Consider the following 26,794-nt stretch of genomic DNA (forward strand, 5'->3'; position numbering starts at 1 on the left):
TAGTAAATAAACAATTTTCGTTCATTTTTCCCTTGAAAAAATGAACGAAAATCGTTTACTAAAACCGTTATTTACTAAATCGTTGTGTGTGTATGCAGCGTAACAGCTCACTTTGGGGGCCTATTCAGTATTAACATGGGATGGCCCCTAGGCAAATGATGTATTTAGCTCACCGCTATTTGCAGTCGCAGGCACAAATTCCCTGGAGCAATTCAGAATTGCTCCAGTGCTGGGACAGCTGCTCTGAAAAGCATTTATCCCTCGATCCCCAGCAGTCATGCTTTTGTTATTTATTAGTAGAGGCGTTACTGCACATGTGTGAGTATAGGTGCACAGCGATGGCTGGAGGAGGCGGGATCCGCACAGATCTCTCTTCACACTCCTGATCTCCTTCCTGTAGGAAAAAGCTTAATGAATGGACGGCGACTGCATTAGGACAGGAAAGGTGAATGGATCCGTTATTTAAAAACAGTTTCTGCACGTATAACGGACTTTCGGGTCTATGTACTAAAACTTGATGAGAGATAAAATTGTGAGAGAAAAAGTATTAACCAATCAGCTCCTGTCATTTTTTTTCAAACACAGCCTGTAAAATGTAAGTTAGAAGCTGATTGGTTAGTGCTTTATCTCTCACAATTTTCTCTCTCTGCAGTCTTTGATAAATACCCCCCTTATTCACCTAGGTGCCTTGACCACTTAGGAGCCCATTCAGTCTGGGAAAGAATATTAAATTTCTCACATGCTGTAGGAAATTTTCGGCTGGATTAGGAGTTGCCCGCAGTTAGTCATTGTTGCATTTTCATCATTGCAAACCCATGATTTATAAAGAGTGGTACACAACTCGGACTTCTCTGTAACTTTTAAATTGGACATTACCTAAAATGATACCTGACCTATGTGCCTGAAATTTGTCTTATATTCATAAAAGTGCCAGCTTGGTGTGGGCAGTGCCAGCTTGGTGTGGGAAGTGTGCAAGTCTAAAAAGGTTGTACGTGCAGCAGTAGTGACAAGTACATATAATAAACAGTTACCTACATCAGTGAGACATCACCTGCCTGGGCTGTGTCCCCTGCAGAACTGGAAGGTTAGCCAATTAAATGTAGGGATCTAGAAAACCTTTTGCATTCGAGAACCATTGTCTCCCTCTACATTGTTACTTCTGCCTTGCACCCCTCCCTTTCACCCTAAACATGGGGTACAGACCCTGAAACATGACCCATTCCATCAGGTACAAAATGCTCTGCTCCTGGACTTCTCTCTTAATTTCTGATTGCAGCCGCCTGTGGTGTAACACCTGTCTCATCTATTACAAAGTTCAACACAGGTGGCTGCAATCATACATTAGGTGGGAAGTCCAGGAGCAGAGTGTTTTGTACCTAATGGAACAGGTCATGTTGGAGGATAGGGGGTATTGCATCTGCACCAAGGTGAAGAGAATAAATGAGTGCAGTTATTATATAAAGCTGGCCACACATCTAAAGATTATCTGTCTATCCAGCCAACTAGTTGATTGGTTGGAATGAAAATCTAGTAAGGTATGAAAGCAAATGACAATCAGCAATTTGCTGCCAAATGCCTGAAAATGGACAAAAACTGTTGTTTGAACAAATTGTTTAGATCAGTGGTTCTCAAACTCGGTCCTCAGGACCCCACATAGTTCACTTTTTGCAGCTCAACCAGCTGGTGCACAGGTGTATTAATTACTCACCGACACATTTTAAAAGATCTATAGGTGCAGCTAACTATTTCACTAGAAATCATGTGAGGAGACCTGCAAAACATGCACTGTGTGGGGTCCTGAGGACCGAGTTTGAGAACCACTGGTTTAGATCAAACATTTAACAAACTTGCCTGACGACCATTTTCATCTGTTTTCTGGCATTTAGGAGCAAATTGCTGATCATCAGTTGCTCCCATACGTTACCAGATTTTCATTCCAACCAATCAACTAGTTGGCTGGTTGGATGCAAGTTGGTCTAGTGTGTGGCCAGCTTTATTCAATTTTATTTTAAAACTTTTTTAACTCAGTTTTGCTGCTAGAGTTAAAAACAACCAACACAACCGATGAAAGAGCTGGGTGCATGTAATAAAGCTAGGTGATGGATGGCAGGCAGGACAAAGTAGAAGATGTACATGAATTTACGAGAAGGTGCATGTGGTGTGCCTAATGAGCATATGTGGGACTGCATGTATGTAGGTACATCTATTTCCGAAGTGGCAGGTTTGATCTCAAAATTTAAAGTGGCAGTAATATTAAGAGCAAAGCCTGGCATATTTTGCTGCTTTAAATATTGAGGCCAAACTGACCGAGAAGCAGTGACTTGCAAAAGCTTCATAAATACACCCACAGGTATCCATTCTCCATTGTTCTATTGGTCAGGGACCTCAAAAATAAGTGTTTCATTGTTCTAGAACCTCAAGTGTCAGTGTTCCATTGTTCAGGTACCTTAAGTCTCAGGGGCATATTCATCATTTGTTCCCTCGGTTAGTATCGCAGCTACAGAATTAACTGCGTTACTTACCTCCTCCCATCGGTGCGGCTAAGCATGCGTGACCTGAGTTCACACATGCGCACAGCTGCCGGGGAGTCCATGCGCAGGCGCGGCCCGGGTAAAGGGGGCGTGGACTAATCACGGGAGGTGTGGCCACGCCCCCTTTGGAGGAAAAAAAATAAAGCATTTTTTGTAGCGCCGCTGCTGGGTAGGGGGGCGCTGTGAGCCCCACAGCCCGGCGCATAGCCAGTGGGGGGAGTGATCAGTTTGATCGCTCCCCCCACAGGCATAGGAGACTGCTGTGGCTGCAGCTTAGCATCCGCGAGCAGTCTCTCAGTGCAGCCCAGCACACAGCAGCGTGTGCTGGTCTGCTGCGATGTAAGAGGGGCCCCTGTCCCTTAGAAGGCGGCAGAGGGAGCGGATCCCTCTTCACATCCCCAGATCTCCTTCCCATAGGAAGGAGCGGGGCTACGATAGCAAGCGCCGTCTGAAGATGGGGATTGTTCTCAGAAGCAAAGTCCGAAAACTTTACGTTTTCTGAGTTTGCTGAATATCAGGGGGTCCTGTCGGACCCCTGATGATGAATAGCCCAGTAACTAAAATATGCCGAAACTAGTGTTTCCACAAGGTTACTGGGCCATTTATCGATGATGAATAGGCCCCTCAGTGTTCCATTGTTCAGGGACCTCAAGTGTAAGAGTTCCATTATTTTAGAGCCTCAAGTATCAGTGTTTCATTAGTCCGGTAACTCTAATGTAAGTGTTCCATTGTTCATGGACCTCAAGTGTCAGTGTTCCATTGTTCATGGACCTCAAGTATCAGTGTTCCATTTTTCTGGAAACTGAAGTATCAGTGTTTCATTGGTCAGGTAATTTAAGTGTAAAATTGTGCTAGAACTTGAAGTGTCAGTGTACCTCAAATATCAGGGTTCCATTTCTCTGGATCCACAAGGTTCAGTGTTACATTGTACTCGGATTTCAAGTATCAGTTTTCCATTGTTCAGGTACAGCGGCATAACCTGGGCAGGTTGGCTGGGTCTCGTGCCCTGGGAGCTGTCAGATCGGTGACGAGGGATGGGGGAGACGCTGCCTGCCCGGTCCAGGTACGGTAAAGTCAGTGTAGTGCGGACTGTAACACACAACCCGCTGCTGACGCTGGGTAGTACACTCATGGTATGTGTGTTTCAGCAGCTAATGAGAGTCAGACAGACTCTCATTGGCTGCTGCACGCACTGGGGGAGACGGGCTGGAGCTCACTCTTGAGCTCCGCCTTCCGGCTCCTGCAGTGGGTTATGAGAGAGACGTCATGACGTTTCTCCCATAGTACCGTGCGGGAGGACGGAGGAGCTGACAGCGGCAGGAGTGGGGATTGAGGTAAGTGATTTGTGTTTGTATGTTTCTTGTGTTATATATGTAAGGGGCACTACTGGCCAAGGGCACTGTATAGCGGCACTGTATCACTACTGGGGGCACTGCATAAGGGGGGATCACTACTGGGGACACTGTATCAGGGGCACTAGTGGGGGCACTGCATATGGGGGACTACTACTGGGGGCACTGTATAAGGGGGACTGTATAAAGAGCACTAGTGGGGGCACTGCATAGGGGGAAACACTACTGGGGGCCTGCCTAAGTGGGACCACTACTGGGGGCACTGTATAAGGGGCACTACTGGGAGCACTGCATAGGGGGGACCACTACTGGGGGCACTGTATAAGGAGGACTGTATAAGGGGCACTACTGGGGGCACTGCATAGGGGGGGAACACTACTGGGGGCCTGCCTAAGAGGGACCACTACTGGGGGCACTGTATTAAGGGGCACAACTACATAGGGTACTGCTACTGGGGACATTGCATAAGGGGCACTACTATTGTGGGCATTGCAAGAGGGGCACTACTACTGGGGGCATTAAGGTGCATATGGAATGGAAAGGAATGTTCCCAGAGTGAAGAGAAACGGGGGGGTGTCATGTTGACACGCACCATTTTTCAGTAGCCACGCCCCTTGTGGCATGTGACCACGCCTACTTTTTGCTCACACGCAGATAGGGGGGGCTCAGTTTTTCATCTTGCCCTGGGCTCTAAATACACTAGTTACGCCACTGTTCAGGTACCTCTAGTATCAGTGCTTCATTGTTCTGTAACCTCGTGTCAGTGTTTTATTGTTTTGTAATCTCAAGTGTCAGTGTTCCACTGTTATAGAACCTCAAGAGTCCGTGTCCATTTGTTCTAGTACCTCATGTGTTGGTGTTCCATGTTCTAGAACCTCAAGCATCAGTGTTCCATTGTTCTTGGAACTAAATGATGTGTTCCATTGTTCTGGTACCTGAAGTATCAGTGTTCCATTGTTCTGGAGCCTGAAGTGTCAGTGTTCCATTGTTCTGGGACATGAAGTATCAGTGTTCCATTGTTCTGGTGCCTGAAGTGGCAGTGTTCCATTGTTCTGGTACCTGAAGTATCAGTGTTCCATTGTTCTGGGGCCTGAAGTGTCAGTGTTCCATTGTTCTGGAGCCTGAAAGTGTCAGTGTTCCATTGTTCTGGGACATGAAGTGTCAGTGTTCCATTGTTCTGGCGCCTGAAATGTCAGTTTTCCATTGTTCTGGAGCCTGAAGTGTCAGTGTTCTATCATTCTGGGACACTGATTCCAAACCTCCCTAATAGCTGGACTGTTAGTGTGCCTTGAGGACCGTGGTTGGGAACCCCTGTTCTGGGACATGAAGTATCATTTTCTGGGGCCTGAAGTATCAGTGGGCCTGATTCAGAGCCGGACGCTCTGACCAGAGCGCTCGCTCTGAATCAGGGCCCTCCTACCTCAACTTGGAGCGGCCTTATGGACGCTCGCATAGCTGTGGGTTACCACCCACAGTTTATGCGACCGTCCATGATGATGGTCGCAATGGTCAAGACCATCGCGACCATCGGGCTTGCGACGGAGACCCTGCGGTAGGGTCTCGCTGCCACAAGCCCTGGAGTGATTTTGGCTCTATCAGAGCCAAAATCACTCCCAGTGACATCAGTACTGATGTCAGTGGGGCCGGCTTCAGACGGTAGGCGTTCCCATGGGAACGCATCCGTCTGGCAGCAACGCCCCCGGCACGCCCACCAAAGGGGGCGTGCTGTCAATCAACATCAACAGCACGCCCCCTTTGGTGCAAGACCCGGAGCGACAGCTTGGCTGTCGCTGTCCGGGTCTCGCGCACGCGCATTTTGGTAACATCGACATGTGACCCTGTGTTCCATTGTTCTGGAGCCTGAAGTGTCAGTGTTCCATTGTTCTGGGACATGAAGTATCATTTCTGGGGCCTGAAGTGTCAGTGTTCCATTGTTCTGGAGCCTGAAATGTCAATGTTTTATATCTTTTAAAACGCAACAAAACCTTGTCAATAGAATGTGTTGCAACATTTAACAGATTATGGAACTGCACAGGATCCATAGGTTGCGTCTCTGGTTTAGAAAAGCCAATTTTACAGAAAATGGGCCACAGTGCAGAAAGGGGGTTGCGGCTCCCTGCATTGAGGATGGCGGGATACTGCTGCTGTAGGACAAATTCACATGTGATTGAAAGCGGTGTTTATTGTTTTTTATAAGTGACATAACACCTGCATGCTCTCAGCATCTTAGCCACATTAAGTCCAGAAAGGGCATTAGCGGGTTGTAATTGTACATCCTCTCTCTCCTCCGATCTCCAGCTTTAATACAATCTGTTAAATCATTTCATTAGTGAGTGGCAATCTAGCAGAGTGCCCATATAACTATTCTGCATGTAAAGCAGAGCACCCACATGTGTATGCCAACCCATCAAGGACCTTTATGACTATATATTAGTCCAGCAGAGTGCCCACATGATTATCTACCAGTGCAGCACAATTGGCAGTAAGCTTACATGTGTTCCAGCACCATAATGCAGCATTCAGGATCATATATACATATAATTATATACTATAAGTCTATAACTCACTGCTGTGTACTGTACTGCCTAAAGTAGGTTTGTGGTTCCACAAGGGTGGCTGACCAGGACTCGTGGCTCATTGGGTAGAAAGGAGACCATGGCAAAGAAGAGGTAACTGAGCACCAGTGCTGACCTGGTATCAATGGCGGGCACAAGGGGGTCTGAGAACCAGGAGTAACATTGCACTAGGGTTGACTTCACTTCCCACACTCAGACCCCTCTGCATTGGTAACCTAGGCCTGCTGACACAGCAAACCCAAGCCTGCCATCAGGGAATTAATTAAAACTGTCTCGTGCTCATGCAAGTAATTCAGTTAGACTTTATCTTTTATTTATTAACCTCTATTAAAGCAAAGCTAGTTAACTATAGGTTAAAATATGATTTGACATTACGCCCATCTCTATGCGGTTTGCAGGACCTTGGCGGCCTGGAGGAGGTGAGTATTACTGATTATTGTTTTCTTTTAGGTGGAAAACAACTCTAAGGGATAGTTGCAACTGGAAAATTTTGTTAAGAGTTTATAATTAATAGTCAAAAATTCTGCCTAAATGAAGAAATATAAAATATATTGCTATATAAGATTATGGGCTCATTCTGATTGGCCGCAAAGGGTGCATTAAAACGCCAGTAACGGCACCACATCTTGCACCCCTGGCGGCCCACTCCATGCCTGAATTCGCACAATTTTGCTCGGAGCCCTATGGGACTGCGAGCACGGTTGTGTGAGTTTGGGCTGCCGTAAAGTGCGGCTGTTGCCGCAATGACTCGGATCCATGAGATTGTCGCGGCTATTTGGATTCACTCCTATGGGTATCAGCACCTGTAAAACAAAATCTATATGTGGTCCTAAATTATTGAGATATTTCAAGTCTGACATGTTCTAGAACGAGATAAAACTGCTAAACAACATAAGAACAATCCAATACTCCACTTCCAAATTTTAGGGAGTTTGTTAATGCTAACATTATTATTAATAATAATAATAATAATAATAATAATAATAATAACTTATTTTAAACAAATCTCCAGCCGCACGAAGGTTAAAATAACAACCATATAACTTTCCTATGACAGTATAGCATTCCCCAGGACAGATTTCTTTCCAATGTAGTTTTATGAGGAATAACTACACCACTGCTATGTGTAGCATTTAACACAGTTTGTGGTGGAAACTACAATATAATGAATCAATAAACATAATTTCACATAAAGGTGCGTTTGACATCACAATCCCATTGCGTTAGGGGTTTCGCATCACTTCTCTGTGCTGTTGGGGGGATCCTGCACTTTCCACTTTCTAATTGTCAGGGGTATATTTACTAAAGTGCTTGTTCTTAGAAGTGGAGATGTTGCCCATAACTACCAATCAGAATCTAGCTATTATCTTCTAGAAGGTGCTAGATAAATGATCAGTAGAATCTGACTGGTTGCTATGGGCAACATCTCCACTTCTATAAACCCGCACTTTAGTAAATATACCCCTAAGTATGTGGATTTCCTCCAGGGGCAACGTCCAAATTGTTCAAATTGACAAAATTGTCTAATTTTTCATAAAATTTATAAAATCGACAATGGCAACCATTCAGAATTGCCTACAACAAGGCTCTCTGTGAACCCAGCATTCAACGAAATCAAATAGCAAAGTAACTCTAAAACCGAAAATCAGTCCCTGCCTGCAATTTCCATGAATAATATTCTCAACCAAAGCCACGGCTAAGATGTTTGCGAATGACAGTTTTGCACCTAATTCCCTGGGACAAGCAGATCACAGAAAGTTTCTTTCTTTTTGGCTGTGCAAACATATGTTGAACCATCAGTAAACCTCTGTTTAACCAACTGCTTGAACCAGCAATATTCCATTACGCGGAGGATTTGCTCATTGTAACTTGTTCCATTCAAATTCATAGATTCTTTTTTTTTTTTCTATTATCACTTTTGAGTATATAAATTAAATATATTTTAAGTGAGGATTAACAATGTAGAAATGTGTACGCAATTCATGTAAGCAGCCAGCAGTAGTTCATGCACTGTAGGATTGGTACTGTAGAATTGCTGGTGCCTATTGTGTAATCTGGCAGCTCCTCCCATTGTAAATGTAATAGGGAAATTTCACCCTGAGATCATCGCCCCTCCCTCAAAGTCAAACTTAAAAACCATGCAGTGTTTGAAATTTTCAGGTAAAACTTAGGATCCCACAAAGTACAGAAGTTGCTGAGCTCTTATATCATTCTGTATAACACACATCACCCTCAGAGGTGCCTTCCCAGTCCTGCTCAAAGATGCTCTCGATGGATTCACTACAGTAAGTGCTCAGTTTACACTCTTGGATTTTTGTTTCTCACTTTTTGAATGTTGGTAAATACCCGGTCACTTGTTAGAACTATTTCCACGTGGGATGTGCGAGGAAACCAATGGACTGGTGTCCACAGTCTCGGTAGTACTGAGACATAAACTTCATTACGTGACTTAAAAGAAGTGGCAGTAAGTAGCCATACATAGGAATGTTTTGTATTGATAATAGTAAGAGTTATCAGCTTTTTTTTTAATTCTTGTACATGAATTCCCGCAAAGAACAAGTCATGGGGAGTTTGTCCCATAAAGTTAATGATACTGGGATGGAGCAGTTGTTGGAATGTTGCATTACAGAAAATAAAAGTTTTGTTTAGCTCCTTTCTTTGTGCTCTTCTGAATGTACTTTGTACAGTATGACTTTTAGGGAGATGCCACTTTTATGTCAGGTACATTAATGATTCCTAAAATATTGATCTTCACACAATGGTAAATTGTATTTAGGGCCCGGACAGGGTGGCCAAGTATTTGGCAGATTACAATTTAATATTAGGTGAAATCTTGCTGTACATTAACCTAAGAATGTATGAATGAGCGTAGTCTCAGAGGTGTCTGTTACATTTCCAGTTATCTATATTGTATTTCTATATTTACATCTTTCTGCGCAACCATATAGATTGCAATAATATTGAATTATAGGATTGTATTTTTCTATTTGGAACAAGCTCTCTGAGTGATGCCTCTCTTTCTCTCTCCCTCTCTTTATATACACACGTGTTGTGTGTGTATATATATATATATATATATATATATATATATATAATACACATGTATGCATATATATATATATATAATATAGATCTGTTAACGTATAAATTGTTGGTGTTAAATAATTCTCTCTCTCTCTCTCTCTCTCTCTCTCTCTTTCTCTCTCTCTCTCTCTCTCTCTCTATATATATACACATATTTATCTTTTAATTATATCACTTGTTGGTGTTAGCAATTTCCTCACATCATGGGTCGGCCACTGATATAAAACTGAAGCGACAGTACACCAATTATGACACTCTAGTCTCTGCTCCATAAATGATGAATATAATACAGTTTATTGTCCCAATGCATCTTAAACAAGTTGTACAAATGAGATATCTAGTTATAACTTATCTCTGACATATTTATTACCGCCCCCTAGTGGAGAGCTGAATTTAGAATATTAGAAGTGGTGGAAAACCCATTTACTGCTCAGGAAAATTACATGTACTGCAGGTTATGAATTAGACCACCGGTTCTCAAACTCAGTCCAAACAGTGCATGTTTTCCAGGTCCTCTCACAAAATCACAAGTGAAATAATTAGCTCCACCTGTGGATCTTTTCAAATGTGTCAGTGAGTAATGACTACACCTGTGCACCTGCTGGGTGACCTGGAAAACGTGACCTGTGTGGGGTACTGAGGACCGAGTTTGAGAACCACTGAATTAGACGATACCAGACAAGGGTTGCAAGCCCATACGCATTGGCACTCCTATAGCTCCTACACCTATCTATTCTATACTTCACTGAGATGGTGACAATGTATTTACTACTGTGTTAAGTAGGTGACACACAATCTATAGCAACTCCAGATTCCAGAGGATAAAAGTATCTGTGATGCCTACAGTACATACTGTGATTGTATGCGCATGTATCTTATTATGGTGTTGCAGACTTATTTCTGTAGCTCCTGTGGTAGCGTGTCCTTTCTCTGTTATGCAAATGGCGTCCCTTGGGGAGGCGCTGAGACGCACAAAGTGGCAGCTCTTGTGGGCAGGTGTCACTCTACGCCCCATGGTCCTGGAGTAGGAGGCAGTAAATGACGCACATGTCTAGTTCGCTGTCCGGTCGCAGTTTCCATCTATAACTACAGAGACACGTGTGGGGCTAATAAAGTATAGCTGAAACCAGTTACTGACAGTGGCGTCCAATTTGTGATGGAGGAAAAGTGTAAAGGTTATTTTTTCTGAGAAAAATGAAACTAAACAGCTGAAAACAGAACTGGTCATGAATTAAAGGTCTTAGGAGGAGATGTAATAAAGCTTGGAGAGAGATAAAATTGGAGATAAATAGCACCAACCAATCAGCTCCTAACTGTCATTTTTCAAACATAGCCTGTAACGTGACAGTTAGAAGATGATTGGTTGGTGCTATTTATCTCCAATTTTATCTCTCTCCAAGCTTTATTACATCTCCCCCTTAGAACTATATTGCACTGCGGATACTGGGTATGATTCAGCTTTGGGAATAGAGTAACCTATAGCAAGTAACTGTACATCTTGGTAAAACCATGCTGCACTGCAGGTGGGGCAGATGTAAAATGTGCAGAGAGATGTAGATATGGGAGGGAGGTGTCCAAACTGAAATCTAAATTGCAGTGTAAAAATAAAGTTGTGCAGCATTTGTGGGCTACATGCAAAAGCAGCCAGTATTTGCCCTGCATGCCAAAAAAAATTATGCATTTGCTCCCCTTGCATTGCAACTTGGTTTGTCCAGGGTTACAGTTACTTGCTATATCTTACTCTATTCCCAAAGCTGAATCAGGCCCACTTTTCAACCCCTTATATATAAATTGTTTATATAGTTAAACTACCTAGGAACTTCCGTGGACACAGCATAAATGTCACTGTCTTCATAGCTCATGTTTTAGTGACAAACTGACAGTGTAATTATACATAGTACATCTCATCTGTGGGACACTCAGGGCTGTAACTGAAGATAGACCAGGGTTTCCCAAATTCCACCATTATAGTCCAGGTTTCGAGGATATCCGTGCTTGAGTCCAGAAAGTTAAATCACATTGACTGAGGTACTAATTAAGTCACCTGTGCTCATACATGGTTATCCTTAAAACCTGGACTGTAATGGTGAAGTTTGTTAAATTCTGCCCTAGACATTTTATCCAATACTCCCTAATTTAGAGATTGTCATTCCTATATATCCTCCTTTCTGACTTTTACTTGGAAAAATCATTAGCTCCTAGTTCGTAAAGTACAAGTAGCAAATCAGGTCTATTAAGAAAACCAAGTAACTAAAAGTAGATGAACCCATTTGTATGATACCCTGTAAACTGCGATTCCCCAGGGATGAGCCTTGTTGGCTTACATGGTAAATAATTACGAGCCTAGTGTTATGCAGGTCATCCGATAATAATATCATTCCTGATGTTAGAACTGCAAAATTAGATTATTATTATTTTTTTTTTTTTTAAATCTTCAATAAAATAATTGTTTTCTATTGCAACATAGCTCAGGCTGTGTAGAACATACTCAGTCATGCATTAAGGGGCATATGTATCAAAGCTGGAAGCGAGATAAAATTGTGAGATATATATCACCAACCTATCAGCTTCTAACTTACATTTTGCAGGCTGTGATTAAGAAATGATAGTTTGGAGCTGATTGGTTGGTGATAAATATTTCACAATTTTATCTCACATCAAGCTTTGATACATATGCCCCTAAATGTAATACTCAGCATTGTCTGTTGTCACATTAAACGATACACAGACCTTCTAGCAGTTACGATTTATCTCTAGATAGGTCTGATCCCGGCTCTGTATAAGCTATAGGATTTGCTTGTGATGATAATGTGGGCTGTTATGGGGCACAACACTTGTGATCAATTCACAGTCCTCGCATCCTCATAACATACTGTAACTTAGCATTGGTGAATAATGGCTATTAGTTTGCCTTACTTCAGTCACTATGGTTGTAAGACTGGTTTCTGCACACAAGAAAAAAAACAAACCCAAGTTGTGTTATTACTGTTTACCTCTATATTGCACACTTGTGAACATCTGCTTGGTCACAAACCCTTTCAGGAAGTCTGATAAGGATATTCATCTCCGTTTAGTATGACAAACAGCAGAATATTGTACATTATTAGTTATGTGATCCGGCCAAGCTGTCTGATGTCTCCTATCTTCCTTTCTCCCATAGTTTTGACAATACTTCTTTCAACTGCCCGGTAAGTAATTCTGTATATATAGATTATTTTATCCTGAATAATTTATCTGTGGTTTACAGTGTTGTTGTTGTTGTGGAGGGTATTCGGTCTAGTAAACGGTCCAAATCCTGCTTCTAGATCAGTCACGGTGTAACAGTAAGGTTTGTATAGATCAGAGGTTCCCAAACTACGCCATTGCAGTCCAGGTTTTAAGGATACCCAGATGGTTAAATTAAATTGACTGAGGAACTAATTAAGTCACCTGGGCTACAGCATGGATATTCTTAAAACCTGGACTGTAATGGTGGAGTTTGAGAACCTCTGGTGTTGATGTGGATGTGACTTTAATTTTCCCATGTATAAAATCTTCTATACAGCCAAAGGTTCCCAAAAGCGGTCCTCAAGGGTCCCCAACAGTTCAGGTTTTAGAGATATCCATGGTTGAGCATAGGTGGTTAAATCAAATTGACTGAGGTACTAATTAAGTCACTTGTGCCCAACCATGGATATCTCTAAAACCTGAACTGTTGGGGAGCCTTGAGGACCTTATTTGGGTACCAGCTTTTACCTATGACGTGTCCAATCACAGTTACTAGGAGGGAATATACAGTATGTGCGATATCTGCTCACAAACCATAGTACTTACTGTATGTGCTGCTGTATTTATCGGTGTATGTATTCTTCCATGCTATAGATGCAGCTTTGCAATGCAGCGTATAACAGATAGCATCTGATATACTGGAGGCAGCAAGAGACAGGAAAACTAAAGAAGACTTTTAGGGGTATAGTTACTAAGCAGTGTTAGGAGGCAGAGTGAAAAGTGAGAAGGTGCCAGCCAATCAGCTCCCAACTGCCATCTCACAGGCTGTGTTTGAAAAATGACAGTTGGGAGCTGATTGGCTGGTACCTTATCTCCTTTCACTTTGGGGTCTATTTACTAAGCAGTGTTAGGAGACAGAGTGAAAAGTGATAAGGTACCAGCCAATCAGCTCCTAACTGCCATCTCACAGGCTGTATTTGAAAAATGACAGTTGGGAGCTAATTGGCTGGCACCTTATCACTTTTCACTCTGTCTCCTAACACTGCTTAGTAAATAGACCCCTTTGTCTCCTAACACTGCTTAGTAAATAGACCCCTTTGTCTCCTAACACTGCTTAGTATATAGACCCCTTAGTTTTCTACTTCTATAAACCCTGTGAACAAACTGCTATTAATGTAGAGAATACACAGGAACGTTGTAATTTAGGGTGTAAAAATAAACACTGTAGCTAATTTTTTCTAGATGAATAAAACAAGGCAGCAATATTCCCCACTAATTAATATTTAAAGCCAGTACATGTACCACTGAATGCTTTAGTAAAACATTGGTGGGGAAACGGAGAGGGTTGCTATTGTAGTAGCCATCGTATATATCAACGCATTTCACCCAAAAATAAACTTCACAGTCACTACTATAATAATATTTATACCTCTATATTAAGTCTTCTTATGTTGTTTTTAATAATACTTTAGATATATATATAATATATATATATATATATATATATATATTCATAGAGGGAGAGAGAGGAGAGATATAAAGTACCAACCAATCAGCTCCTAACTGTCATTTGTCAAACACAGCCTGTAAAGTGACAGAAGCTGATTGGTTGGTACTTTGGGGTCTATGTACTAAGCCATGGATGGAGATAAAGTGGACAGAGTTAAAGTACCAACCAGCTCCTAACTGTCATTTTTCAAACCCCTTTGACATGGCAGTTAGGGGCTGATTGGCTTGTAATTTATCTCTATCCACTTTATCTCCATCCAAGGCTTAGTAAATAAACCCTTTATCTCTCTCTCCAAGTTATATCTCTCCAAGTCTTAGGGTGCATACACACCAGGACGATATCAGCACGATTTGGCCAAATCAGGCATATCGTGCAGTGTGTATGCCCAATTTGCGCGCTCCTGCAGTCGCATGCGATATCGTGTGATTGGCCGTATTGCAGGGCCAATCACACGGTATCGCATGTGTGGCTGTACATATTAATGAAGGACAGAACAGTGATTGTTCCGTCTTTCAGTAAATCTATTCCCTACCACATGCTCACATATACACACACACACACACACACACACACACACACACACACACACACACACACACACACACACTAGGGTTAATTTATGTTGGGACCCAATTACACTACCAGTATATTTTTGGAGTGTGGGAGAAAACCGGAGCACCCTGAGGAAACTCACACAAACACAGGGAGAATATACAAACATACAAACTCCACACAGTTAAGGCCATAGTAGGAATCAAACCCACAACCTCAGTGCTGTGTAGCAGTAATGCTAACCATTACACCGCCTGTGCTGCCCAGCTAGTTAGTGGCCTTCAAACTGCCATTGTACCCACTGTCCACTTAACCAGAGCAGATATGTGGACAAACGGAACAGAGCAGCAAATGCAACATTTCAGATTAAAGGTTTACGTCTTACATTGTATCTTTCTTGAGAATTCTTGAGCACCATGCCTGCTGCTGGGAGTGGATTTTCATCCCAGAAGGGATGAAGACATTGTTTCGTCTTCCCAACGGACACAGGGCCTGATTCAGACCCGCTCGCGAGCGCTCCCATGGGAACGCCTACCGTCTGGGTCCGGCCCCACTGACATCACTAGTGATGTCAGTGGGAGTGCTTTTGGCTCTGATAGAGCCAAAAGCACTCCAGGGCTTGCGGCAGCGAGACCCTACGGCAAGGGTCTCGTTGCAAGCCCGATGATCGCGATGGTCTTGACCACCGCAACCATCATTTTGGCCGCTCGCTATAGCTGTGGGTGGTCACCCACTGCTATGCGAGCGGCCAGGAGGCCGCTCCAAAAAGTAGAAGGGACGGACCCTGATTCAGAGCGGGCTCTGTGTCAGAGCGTCCGGCTCTGAATCAGGGCCACAGATCTGAAGAGATGTAAAGAACTACTGGTAGGAAAAAGAGGCAATTTGCACAAATTGCCTTTGCTTCACTTGAGCTGCCCACCTTCCAGTGTGTATTCAGAAAGAGTTTTCAGCACAGCCGGGAACCTTGTCAGTGATCGGCCTGAGACTACTTCCCCAAAATGTGGAAAAGATGATGTCAATCAAAATGAACTACAAATTCTATGAGAAAGATCTTTACCATGAATTACATGCAAAAATTACAGAGGTATCTGTAATGGTGCATTCCAGCAGGGACAAATTAATATTGTGTGAAGAGGATGATGTATACATCACCCCAGATTATACCATCACCCATGCCTATATCGTCATCCCATCCTGTGTTGTGTATAAATTACAGCTGCGCTCCCTTTTAGATTGGGGATTCATTGTCCACTTTAGTGGATGTGAGCTCCATTTTAGTCCATATCACCACACCCCCTACACATCTTCTGACCTGGGCTACAGGAGGAGCAGCTGCACTTTGGAATACGGTTGCATGGAGTTGCCCCTCTGACTCACTGAAATTCAGGTAGAGGGGCCATGGGTAGGGAGTAGGGACACTATAATCAGAAAACGCAGTTTTAGCGGCTTTATTCCATTTTTTAAACCATATCCTCTATTTTCACCTTTTGAAAATGTTTATGCAAATCTCAGCTGAGACGTTTGTGATGTCAAGGGTAACGCGCACACACACAGAAAAAAAACACGATTGATTGGATAAATAATTTTTTTTTGGCACTTGGGGGGGCTAGCACCCCTGAACGAGGCAGCAGCCCCTTGATAAGCAACACAGACAGCACCCCTGTGCAACTACGTTGCTGGTGATAAGTGGGTCTAATGTGCGCACACACAGAAAAAAAAACATTGATTGATTGTATTAATTTTTTTTTTTTTGGCACTTGGGTGGAGAGCACCCCTCAACAAGGCAGCAGCCCCTTGATAAACAACACAGGCATCACCCCTGCACAGCTACATTGCTGGTGATAAGTGGGGCTTATGCGCGCACACACACACACAGAAAAAAAAAAACACATTGATTGATTGGATTAATTTTTTTTTGGCACTTGGGGGGGAGAGCACCCCTCAATGAGGCAGCATCCCCTTGAAAAACGACACATGCAGCACCCCTGCACAGCTACGTTGCTGATAAGTGTGGGTAACACACGCTCACACAGAAAAAAACACCTAATTCTTTATTTTTTTCACACTGGGGGTGAAGAGAGCACCCCTGATGGACAGAGCACCCCCTGGACAACACAGCAGCAGCCCTTATGGACTGCAGTGACACAGGAGCCACTGAAGCCCCCCTCTTCTGTCTGCAACACAGCTCCTAGTAACACAGCCCTTATGGACAACAGGCACAGCACAGCCCAGCACAGCAGCCAGCCCCTATGACGACAAGTGACAACAGCCAGCCAGTGGCAACAGCCAGCCAGCCCCTATGCAGTATGGACATTAAGCAGCCAGCCCCTGACAAGTGACAACAGTAGACAGCCCCTATGCACACACAGCAACCGCACAGCACAGCGATCACAGCCCCCTCCTTCCTCTTCACTCTCCACAGCCGGAATGAAAATGGCGGCGATCGTGGGACCTTTTATACAATCCAAAACCTGTAAGAATCCGACAGCGGGATGATGACGTTTTGCCTCGTTTTGAGTCAGGCGGGAAAACCCGAGCCGACTCGGATCTCGGCTCGGATCACTAAGTTCGGGTGGGTTCGGATATCTGAGATCCGAACCCGCTCATCTCTAGTTAATGGAGTGTTATCTCTTTGATATATTTTGAGCAAGCGTTTGGGCATGAAATTACCCATAAGGCATAGTGTATTGTGATAAATTATTACTCTTACTTTTACTTCCAGTTAATGAAATCCCGTCTTTGTCAATGTTACCTTGGTTTTGATGTTTGGAAAGAGGTTCCTAGTTTAGATGCGCTCTACAGTTTAAAGATGAAACATTAGAGGATGAAGTGTCAGAAAAAAATTGGTGACTTAAAAAACAAACAAAAAACAAAAGTGTAATAGTTTTGTGCTGCTGTTCTTGCAGACTAAAGTAAAAGGTTCTTCCGTGTGTGAGAGATGCTTATTTACAGGAGTTGTTGCTTGGCAAAGATAAGGATCCTACCATTTTTCTTATAACATGGCCACTGGGGGGCAGTGTTCTGTTGGAGTATGGCTCAAATGTCACCGTCAGTCGAGAGGACAACATGGCTGCTCCCACTTGCAATGTAAACAGTCAAGCAGAATTTATTTTTTCAATGGGCGGGATGCAGTAAAGGGAGAAATGCGGTCAAGCCCCGAAAATGCAGGTTTGACCGCATTTCTCATATGCACCAAGCCTCGGAATACGATGCATGTGGATGTGGTGGGTAGCGCCATTTTCAGATGGGCTTCTATCGGGACAGTGCTGTTGGAGGGATCCACAGAGTCCTTCTGCGCATTTATTGCATCCCGCCCCGAGAGAGCTGTCTCTTGCGGTGCTCTTCATGCATACTGGCGTTACTAATGCCTGCATGCATGTGAAGGGTGGTGGGATGCATCGTCATGTATTCCGTCCAATATGTTGATGAACAGGTCTAGAAAAATTATTTTTCTTAATACACAAGATATGGCTTTAGGTTAAACTATACGTATGTATTGCTGGTTTCCACACAGTGGAAGCAGCCATTTTGTGGGCTGAACTTGCTTTCATGTGAACAACATTAGTGAATAAGCGTATTAGTTCACCAGGAAGCAATGACATCACTGTGTAACTTTGTGCCTAGTGAATACTGGCCCTGATTCAGAGCCGGACGCTCTGACAGAGCGCTCGCTTTGAATCAGGGCCGTCCCTCTGAATTTAAGAGCGGCCTCCTGGCCGGTCGCTATAGCTGTGGGTGACCACCCACAGCTATAACGAGCGGCCAAAATGATGGTCGCGATGGTCAAGACCATCGGGCTTGCGACGAGACCCTTGCGGTAGCGTCTTGTTGCCGCAAGCCCTGGAGTGGTTTTGGCTCTATCAGAGCCAAAATCACTCCCACTGACATCACTAGTGATGTCAGTGGGGCCGGCCCGAGACGGTAGGCGTTCCCATGGGAATGCCTCCGTCTGGGCAGCCACGCCCCCGGCACGCCCACCAAAGGGGGCGTGCTGTCAATCACCATCGACAGCATGCCCCGCTTGGTGCGAGACCCATAGCGACGGCTTGGCCGTCGTTATTCGGGTCTCGCGCATGCGCACGACGGAGCCGGCTCCGTCGTGTGCATGCGCACTTGGCCAACATCGACCCGCTTGCGAGCGCTCAGCACTCGTGACCGGGTCTGAATCAGGCCCACTGTTGCCAATACTCAATTATATTTTTACTGACAGCTTACTAAAATATTCCTGAACAGCTTTTTTTTTTACTGACATGAAGTGTGTAGTAGTATTTTCATGTCGGGCAGGGGTCAATTTATTTTTTTCTTTGTTTTTTTACTGACCTCGATTTCTTTGTTACCGACAGGTGGAAACTTGACTTCTCTTTCACTAATAATAATAATAATAGGATATTTGCAAATGGGAACTCTGCGAGTAAAACAATATAAAGAATATAAAACAATATAATGCGCTCTAAAGAAGTATATGACGCTGCCTTCACTTTGTCCTTTAATTCTTCCTCTGTTTTATGAGCGACCTCCATAGCAAATTCTGACTGAAATTTCTCTTCCTCAGTATCCTGATACAATGCTTCAAGATGTGGAACCCTTTGCCAAGCACGCCAGCAACTTCTCACAGGGCAATGAGCTCGAGCCTCACATAGGTAATGTGCCCCCAACCCTTGTAATGTGCCTTCTCTCATTCTAATCTTGTACACACATCTGGTTATAGGTTTCAATATCCGGAGGATTTTTTATTACCAGTTATTTATATAGCGCACACATATTCCGCAGCGCTTTACAGAGCATATTTGGCCACTCACATCAGTCCCTGCTCCAGTGGAGCTTACAATCTATATTCCCTATCACATGTATACGCACACACATACAAACTAGGGCTAATTTTTTTTAGTAGGAGACAATTAACCTATCAGCATATTTTTGGAGTGTGGGAGGAAACCGGAGTACCCGGAGGAAACCCACGGAAGCACAGGTAGGGCCGTGGTGGGAATCGAACCCACGACCTCAGTGCTGTGAGGCAGTAAAGCTAACCATTACACCATCTGTGCTGCCCACAGTTAAATTTAATGAGGAAGATATCTCACCCGAGATAATACATTATTGTTATGTGCAGCGATTGTTACCTTAGTAACCACTATAATTACTATACTGTTCCCCAACTTATATGGATTTGTCTATATGGAAAATGCACCATGAATTAATGTAACACTGTCTGTGTTATACCTCAGCAGTATTAGTGGTGCAGTCACAAACACAGATTGCTCAGTGTAATCACAGGAGGAAAAGTGTGGAACGTCTGTGCTACTGCATCTGTCCCCAACATACCACATTCCAGTGATATTCCAGCAAGCATTTGCTTGTTCTATTAATCCATATGGAGGCATACAGATTCCCATTTCATACTTAAATTCACCGGTAAAAGACAACCAGGTAGTGCCAGGGAGGAGCTGCCTTTCAGCCTCTGCAAGCCCTAAAAGGAAATGTCTTAATCTCCGGCCTAATGCAAAATCCAGCCCTATGTATGCTACATTGACTAGTCTCTGTAATAGAAACCTCCCTGACGGTTTCCCAATAGTGTCACAAGCTGTCTAGATCGGTGCCAGACAAGATTTTGGTTAAAAAAAAAGAGTAACGAAACAACAGACTCAAGGGACTCTCCACAGCACATGTGACTGTTACTCATCAGCATATTGCAGGCATTGTAAGGAGGACCTGCTATAAAAAAAATAAAAAAGGAGGCAAGTGGGCTAAACAATAACATGGATGTTATATACACAGTTTTTTGCTTTTCCATAAAAAGGCGTGATTTCTCTAAAGCACAGGTTCTCAAGCTCGGTCCTCAGGACCCCAAACAGTGCATGTTTTCCAGATCTCCTCATAGAATCGCAAGTGAAATAATTAGTTCCACCTTTGGGTCTTTTACAATGTGTCAGTGAGTAATGAATACACCTGTGCACCTGCTGGGTGACCTGGAAAACGTGAACTGTGTGGGGTCCTGAGGACCGAGTTTGAGAACCACTGCTCTAAAGTCTCGTTCTACATATAGTGTGTGTGCTAATGCATGCAAGCCTATAACACGTATTAAATAGAAAATGTAGATTGAGAGGATCAAATCTGGCTCTTGTACCACAATCTATATGGCTACAGAGGACCATTTCTGCCTGCTATTATTTGCATTTTCTACCAAAACATGAGCCCAGTGCAGCCATTTTGGATGAGGTTAACTTGCAACGGTCACAAGAGGCAACCTCTACATACCCTTTACATTATTACAGGAGGGAGACACATGTTCCATTGCTTAGGCCTGTAGTAGTGAGGAGATATGCCATAGGGCTCAAGCAATAACTGGACCCTTTGACACCTTTACAAGGAACAAATGATGAGAAATAATGTCTTTAAATTCTAAAACTTCTTCCAAATTCCTCGAAAAATATTACTATATATATTCAATGATATTTTTCAAATTAATATAGTAAATGTGCGTACCATATAGCAAAAGCGATTATCATTTTGAAATGAGCAACTGCAACGCCCATTTGACATAAACTTTGCATAGGCAATACCTAATAAGGTAATCCAATACTTTCTATCAGGTACCAAATAATATAAATCAGTTACGTGAACCTATTACAACTTTTCCTGTAGTTTGGGCTCATCAGGACTAGAGATATGTGGTTCGGTTCTCCAGAAATCTGAGTCATCCCGAAATTTGTGAATCCAGACAGATCCGAGGCGAGGTTCTGATCTCCTGAGGTGATCCGGACAGATCCGAGTCATGGTCCTGATCTTTCTGTAGTACGGAATTCTGATTTTGAATCGGAATTTTGGGCTTTGGGTTACAAAAATTAAAAAATTAAACAAATTTTGCAATCCAAACATTTTTTTCAAAAATTTATAATTATTATTATTATTTTTTTTTAAACCTAGATCCAAAACCCAAACCAAAACACTTGAGGGTGGCCTTGCAAAACTAAAACCAAAAAACGAAGATGAATCCAGAGCCAAAACCAAAACACGGGTGTCAGCGGACATCGTTAAGGACGGTTCTTGGAAAACTGGGACACATGGGGTCTAGACATAGCAAGCTGAGAGCATAAACCTCTGCACATGACATTACCGACATTCAGTGTGCACTAAGCTCAGCATTAGCGTTCTGAGCTATCGTTAGTGTTTAGATGCTCTGATTGGCTACAGGTTAGCTTAGTCCCTCCCACTTCAGAGTTGCATATACATTCGTAGCTCAAACACTCTGTGCTGCTGTTCTCACGGAAATGTTCTCACTGTGTGACTGTAAGCCATTTTGAAGAAGCAATAAACATTTTGGCATATTTTAAAACACACCTAAAAAGTTTTACTAGGCTCATCTAGCTAGGCAAGTCTTTGCTAATGGTCTTATAAACATTTACTGATATAAACTTTTTTTTTTCTGAATTCATTTACATCATTTTCAAATGTATCAAAAAGTAAAAATCAGACACATTTTTTTACTGATCCTTGGTAGCCCCATAGAAAGGTTTATTTATGGCCTCTCAAACTCCAGTTTGTCTGTCATAATAAGGTAATGAGTAACAAGGCTGCACTTCACAGGTTGTGTAGTCCAGACTGATTTATCTCATTACCAATTGCTGATCTCTCACCTTACTGTACTTCCAAAGTAGTTGTTCTCACTTCTCATACATCAGGCAGAAACACAAAGACCTTGTCAGGGCTTGAAATTACATGCAAATAATCCCCTAGGAAATTTGCAAGACTGTTATATGGAAAATGGGAGCTAGCAGTTTCTTAGCAGTTTAATAACAATGGTAGCACTGTCCCCTCCCTTCAAATTAACCATATCACTAACTGGACTGTCTATATCTGTATAGTGTTATCCAATAAGACTTGAAATATATTCTAGTTAAGTCATGTATTTCTGGATCGTAGTCACCTGTTTCACATAATCAATCTTCCCCCCTCTCCCCAACCTGTATTTTGGCTAAGAGCAATTGTAGAATGATCCCTGTATTCTAGATGTCATTCGAATTTTCTCTGTGTTCTATATCTGTCACTAGAATGATCCCTGAAATATTTGTCACTACAATGCTCCCTGTATTATATGTGTCATTAGAATTCTCTCTGTATTCTATATCTGTCACTAGAATGATTCCTGAAAAATATTTGTCACTAGAATGCTCCCTGTTATATATGCCATTAGAATGCTCTGTTTTCTATAAGTGGGACTCGAATATTTGATGCATTCTATATCTCTCATTAGAACACTCTGTATTATATATGTCATTAGAATGCTCTCTGATTTGTCATTAGAACTCTCTCTGTATCTGTCACTGGAATGATCCCTGAACTATTTGTCACTAAAATACTCCCTGTATTGAATATCTGTCACTAGAATGCCCTCTGTGTTCTATATCCGTGACTAGAATGCTCTCTGTATTGTATATCTGTCATTAGAATGTCCTCTGTCTTCTATATCAGTGACTAGACTGCTCTCAGTATTAAGTTGACAACTCTTCAATCAGTACTGCTTTAACAGTGTGCTGTGTCTTATTTGAATTGAGATATCTGAAATAGTTCCCTAACACACCTGCAACAGCATTTAAATAGAAAGAATGTATGTTATTTTGTGTACATCCATATATTATCTTTCGATAGTCTTATAAGTAATTCCCCAATATAACCAAATGTCTGAGGACTGCTAAATTGCTAATGGGAAACATGTGTCTCTTAGGTTCCCATTGTTAAACTCTGGGAACAGCATGTCTTCTTCCAGAGCTCTCTAGAAGCCATTGCGCCAGTAGCCGCTACCTCCGATTGTCACCTGCAGTATATTTTCTCTCCAACATCAATGCTTCAGTTATATTTGCCCAGTATAATACTGTCTGATAAACAACCAATGTCTGCTTAATAAAAGTAATCACAATTAACAATTTATTAACCATAGTGCAATTCGCATTTGTATGCTCAGAACGCAAACCACACAGAGACCAGGATACAGGACAACAGTGCAATGGAACCTTTCTTTTATCTGGTTCTTATACCAGTGACTTTTCTTGTCATTTACTGCATCTAGAGCCAGCCCTGGAGTCTTTATCTCGCTATCTCATATAATCATCACATTTCTATACGTCAATGTTTGTGGTGGATTCATGGCTCTCATTACTGCTGTCTGATCGTGCTATTTGTGATGCAGTAACACAATATTTGTCTGATCTCACAGACTTCCTTTGGAACCTGATGGAGCCTCAGTATACATCGTATGAGGATTATGACAACGGCCAGCTAACGCCTCTCCAGAACGTCCATGTGTCCTACCTGCAGGGAACGTATTCCTACTGCTGCCCGGACAATAGCCAGGACCTCAATGAGACATCTCCCTGTATTACCCAATGTCCACTGAATGATGAGATGTACAGTTCTGAGGTGAGGATATTACACTATCCATTATCCAACATCAGGTGTGACCCAGGGGTCAGTATGTGTAAATCTAGGCCTGGGCGTAGAGGTGACACCAGCTTAATGGTCGTTAATCACCGGGCAGCCCCCTCCATACACCCACACCAAATAGGAAATGTAGAGTAAATAGGCTTAGGTGCTCCTATGCTGCGGAATATAGTTCTCAATGCCCATTCACCTGTTTTGTCTCCTTTCCTAACGATCACTATTGTAAGAGGTGATCATGAGGACACATGACCAGGGGTAGAGGGGGAGGTCATTACTAGCAGCTTATGAGATATATGCCATCACTTTTATATAATTTAGCTAGATTAGGTGTATATGTGCTCATGACATCCAGATAAACTAATCCCGTGTTTAATGTGTATTCTTTCTTTCCTCAGACATTTAATCCCTACCCACAATCGTACCAGTTACCTTACAATCTCCGGAGTCCATCGCTTTCTGAGGGAGATGACCCTACAGACAACCATAAACTAGAAATCTCAGAATGCGATTCAAGTGAATATTCTCATGGATGCATTGGGGGTTATTATTATTATTTTGTTTTATTTATATGGTGCCACAATGTGTCCATAACTCTGTACATGGAGAATTACAATAGGGAAAACAAACAATACAGTATAAAAGGGATCAAACCTACAGTACATGGGTAAAAATCAAACTGTGATATAATTAAGCACTGGGAGAGGCAGACAGTTAGGTAGAGTAATTGACTGTGAACGGGAGCGCACTAGAGACAATAATAGTGCAGATTGGGTACCAAGAGGGTGGAGGGCCCTGCTCGTCACAGCTTACAGTCTAAAGAGTTGGGAGGTGAACTGGGAAGTACGTACAGGGGATGTGAGTTAAGAGTGTTCAGGAACATGGCAGGCTTTGATGAACAGGTGTGCTTTCAGGGCACGTTTGAATACCTGCAAGCTGGTAGATGCAATGATAGGGCAGAGAAGTAAGTTTCAGAGGAAGGGGATAAGCACAGGAGAAATCTTGGATGCGGGAGTGGAAGTAGGCAATCAGTGCAGAAGCTAGAAGACACTCAGAGAAGGAGCGGCGAGGGCTGGTGGGAGTGTGGATTGTAACAGGATTGGAGATATAGGAGGAGTGGAGTGCTCACAAAGGCATAATTTATGGTAGCTACAGGGCCAGGAACCATGTGATCCTGGAGATAGTGAAAGCGGCAGCATTTAGAGGTAACATTAATGTGGGGAGAAAATATAAGAGAAGGAGCTGATGAGATCACAGAGGAAGGAGGAGTAGAGATAAAAAGAAAAGAGTACCAAGGACAGAACCTTGGAGAACACTAAGAGAAAGATGGGGAGGTAGAGTTTAATGAGGAGAGAGAGAAGTAGCAGGGCCAGAGGAGTGGAGGGGTTGAAGGAGGAGAGGTTGATCAACAGTGTTGAAAGCAGGTCAAGAAGAATGAAAATGGAAAACTAACCCTTAGGGTCAGCAAGTTTTGCTTTTAATATCAATACTATTTTAAATTGTGGCCTTAAAGACACAGAGACCGTTTGTATATTTGCCCCTTAGGCTTAGCGGTGAGAAGATCGTTGGTTACCTTGGTGAGGGCAGTTTATGTGGAATGAAGGGAATGAAAGCTATAGTGAAACTGGTCAAGCAGGGACTGTGAGGAAAAGAAGGTTGACAAGCAATGGCAAAAAATTCACCCTATGGGGTCAATCCAATTGTCCGCAAAGGGTGCAAATTGCCGTTGCCACGGCATTAAAACACTGGCAAGGGCACTTGAACTCACACCCTTCGAGGCTGGCTCTGAGCCTAAAATCGACAATTTTGTGCTAGTCTGGGCTGCCGTAAAGTGCGGCTGTTGCTGCGATGAGATCATCGCAGACAATTGTATTGACCCCAAGAGTTTGGAGGCAAAGAGAGATGGGATTGTAGTTTGAGAAGTAGTCAGGAACTAGAGGATGTTTTTTTAAAGGATGAGAGAGATGAAGGCATGTTTCAAGGTGTCGAGGACAATACCAGCCAAGAGACAGAGGTTAAAGAGGTGGGCAAGTTGGGAACAAGTGTCAAAAGAGAACACGGAAGAGGTGGACATGAATGGGGTCAAGGTGTAAGGTAGGTGGTGAGGACAATGAGAGGGGTGAACAAAGGAGGATAGCCAGCAATACAAGGTGGTAGAAAAGTATTAGAGGAGGAGAGGTCCTGTTGAATAGTAGCAATTTTGGAGGAAAAGTAAGTAGCAGAATCAAGAGCTGTGAGAAAAATGGGGAGGAAAAATGAGTGAGTAGTCGGCAGTTGGAAGAGAGTAGAGTAGTCAGGGAGTTGGAAAATTAAGAGATTAGGGATTTGAAGACAGTTTTGAGAGAGCAAGAGCACAGCTGTAAGAGGAGAGCATGGATTTTAAATAGGGAAGGAAGTCAAAGAGTGAGTGTGATTTTCTCCAATACCGTTCAGCAATGTGGGAACATTTTTGGAAATAGTAGGTCATTCTAGAGTACAAGGAGTAATGGCCGGGCAATGGCATCCAGAGTAGAAGTTAAGGTGGAGTTATAGAAGAAAGCGGTAATGTCG

The 26,794-nt window shown here is 42.9% G+C and overlaps 1 protein-coding gene across 3 annotated transcripts in view; it reads left to right on the top strand.

Annotated features, from left to right (window-relative positions):
* The first annotated feature begins 339 nt into the window (after window positions 1–339).
* SPIB (Spi-B transcription factor) overlaps window positions 340–26,794 on the top strand; it is a 30,930-nt gene continuing 4,475 nt past the window's right edge. Inside the window, exons 1-5 of one of the 3 annotated variants that reach the window (XM_088455415.1) lie at window positions 340–445; window positions 12,704–12,731; window positions 19,365–19,452; window positions 24,024–24,226; window positions 24,643–24,787. In XM_088455415.1, coding sequence (XP_088311541.1) covers window positions 19,377–19,452; window positions 24,024–24,226; window positions 24,643–24,787 — 424 coding nt within the window. In that variant the 5' untranslated portion in view covers window positions 340–445; window positions 12,704–12,731; window positions 19,365–19,376. Of the gene's footprint in view, window positions 446–8,641; window positions 8,745–12,703; window positions 12,732–19,364; window positions 19,453–24,023; window positions 24,227–24,642; window positions 24,788–26,794 lie in introns of those variants that run through there. The other 2 variants (XM_088455413.1, XM_088455414.1) reach the window with 2 other exon arrangements.

This window comes from Taudactylus pleione, unplaced genomic scaffold, assembly GCF_031769625.1.
Source record: "Taudactylus pleione unplaced genomic scaffold, aTauple2 ptg000655l, whole genome shotgun sequence".
In the NCBI taxonomy this organism is placed as follows: domain Eukaryota; kingdom Metazoa; phylum Chordata; class Amphibia; order Anura; family Myobatrachidae; genus Taudactylus; species Taudactylus pleione.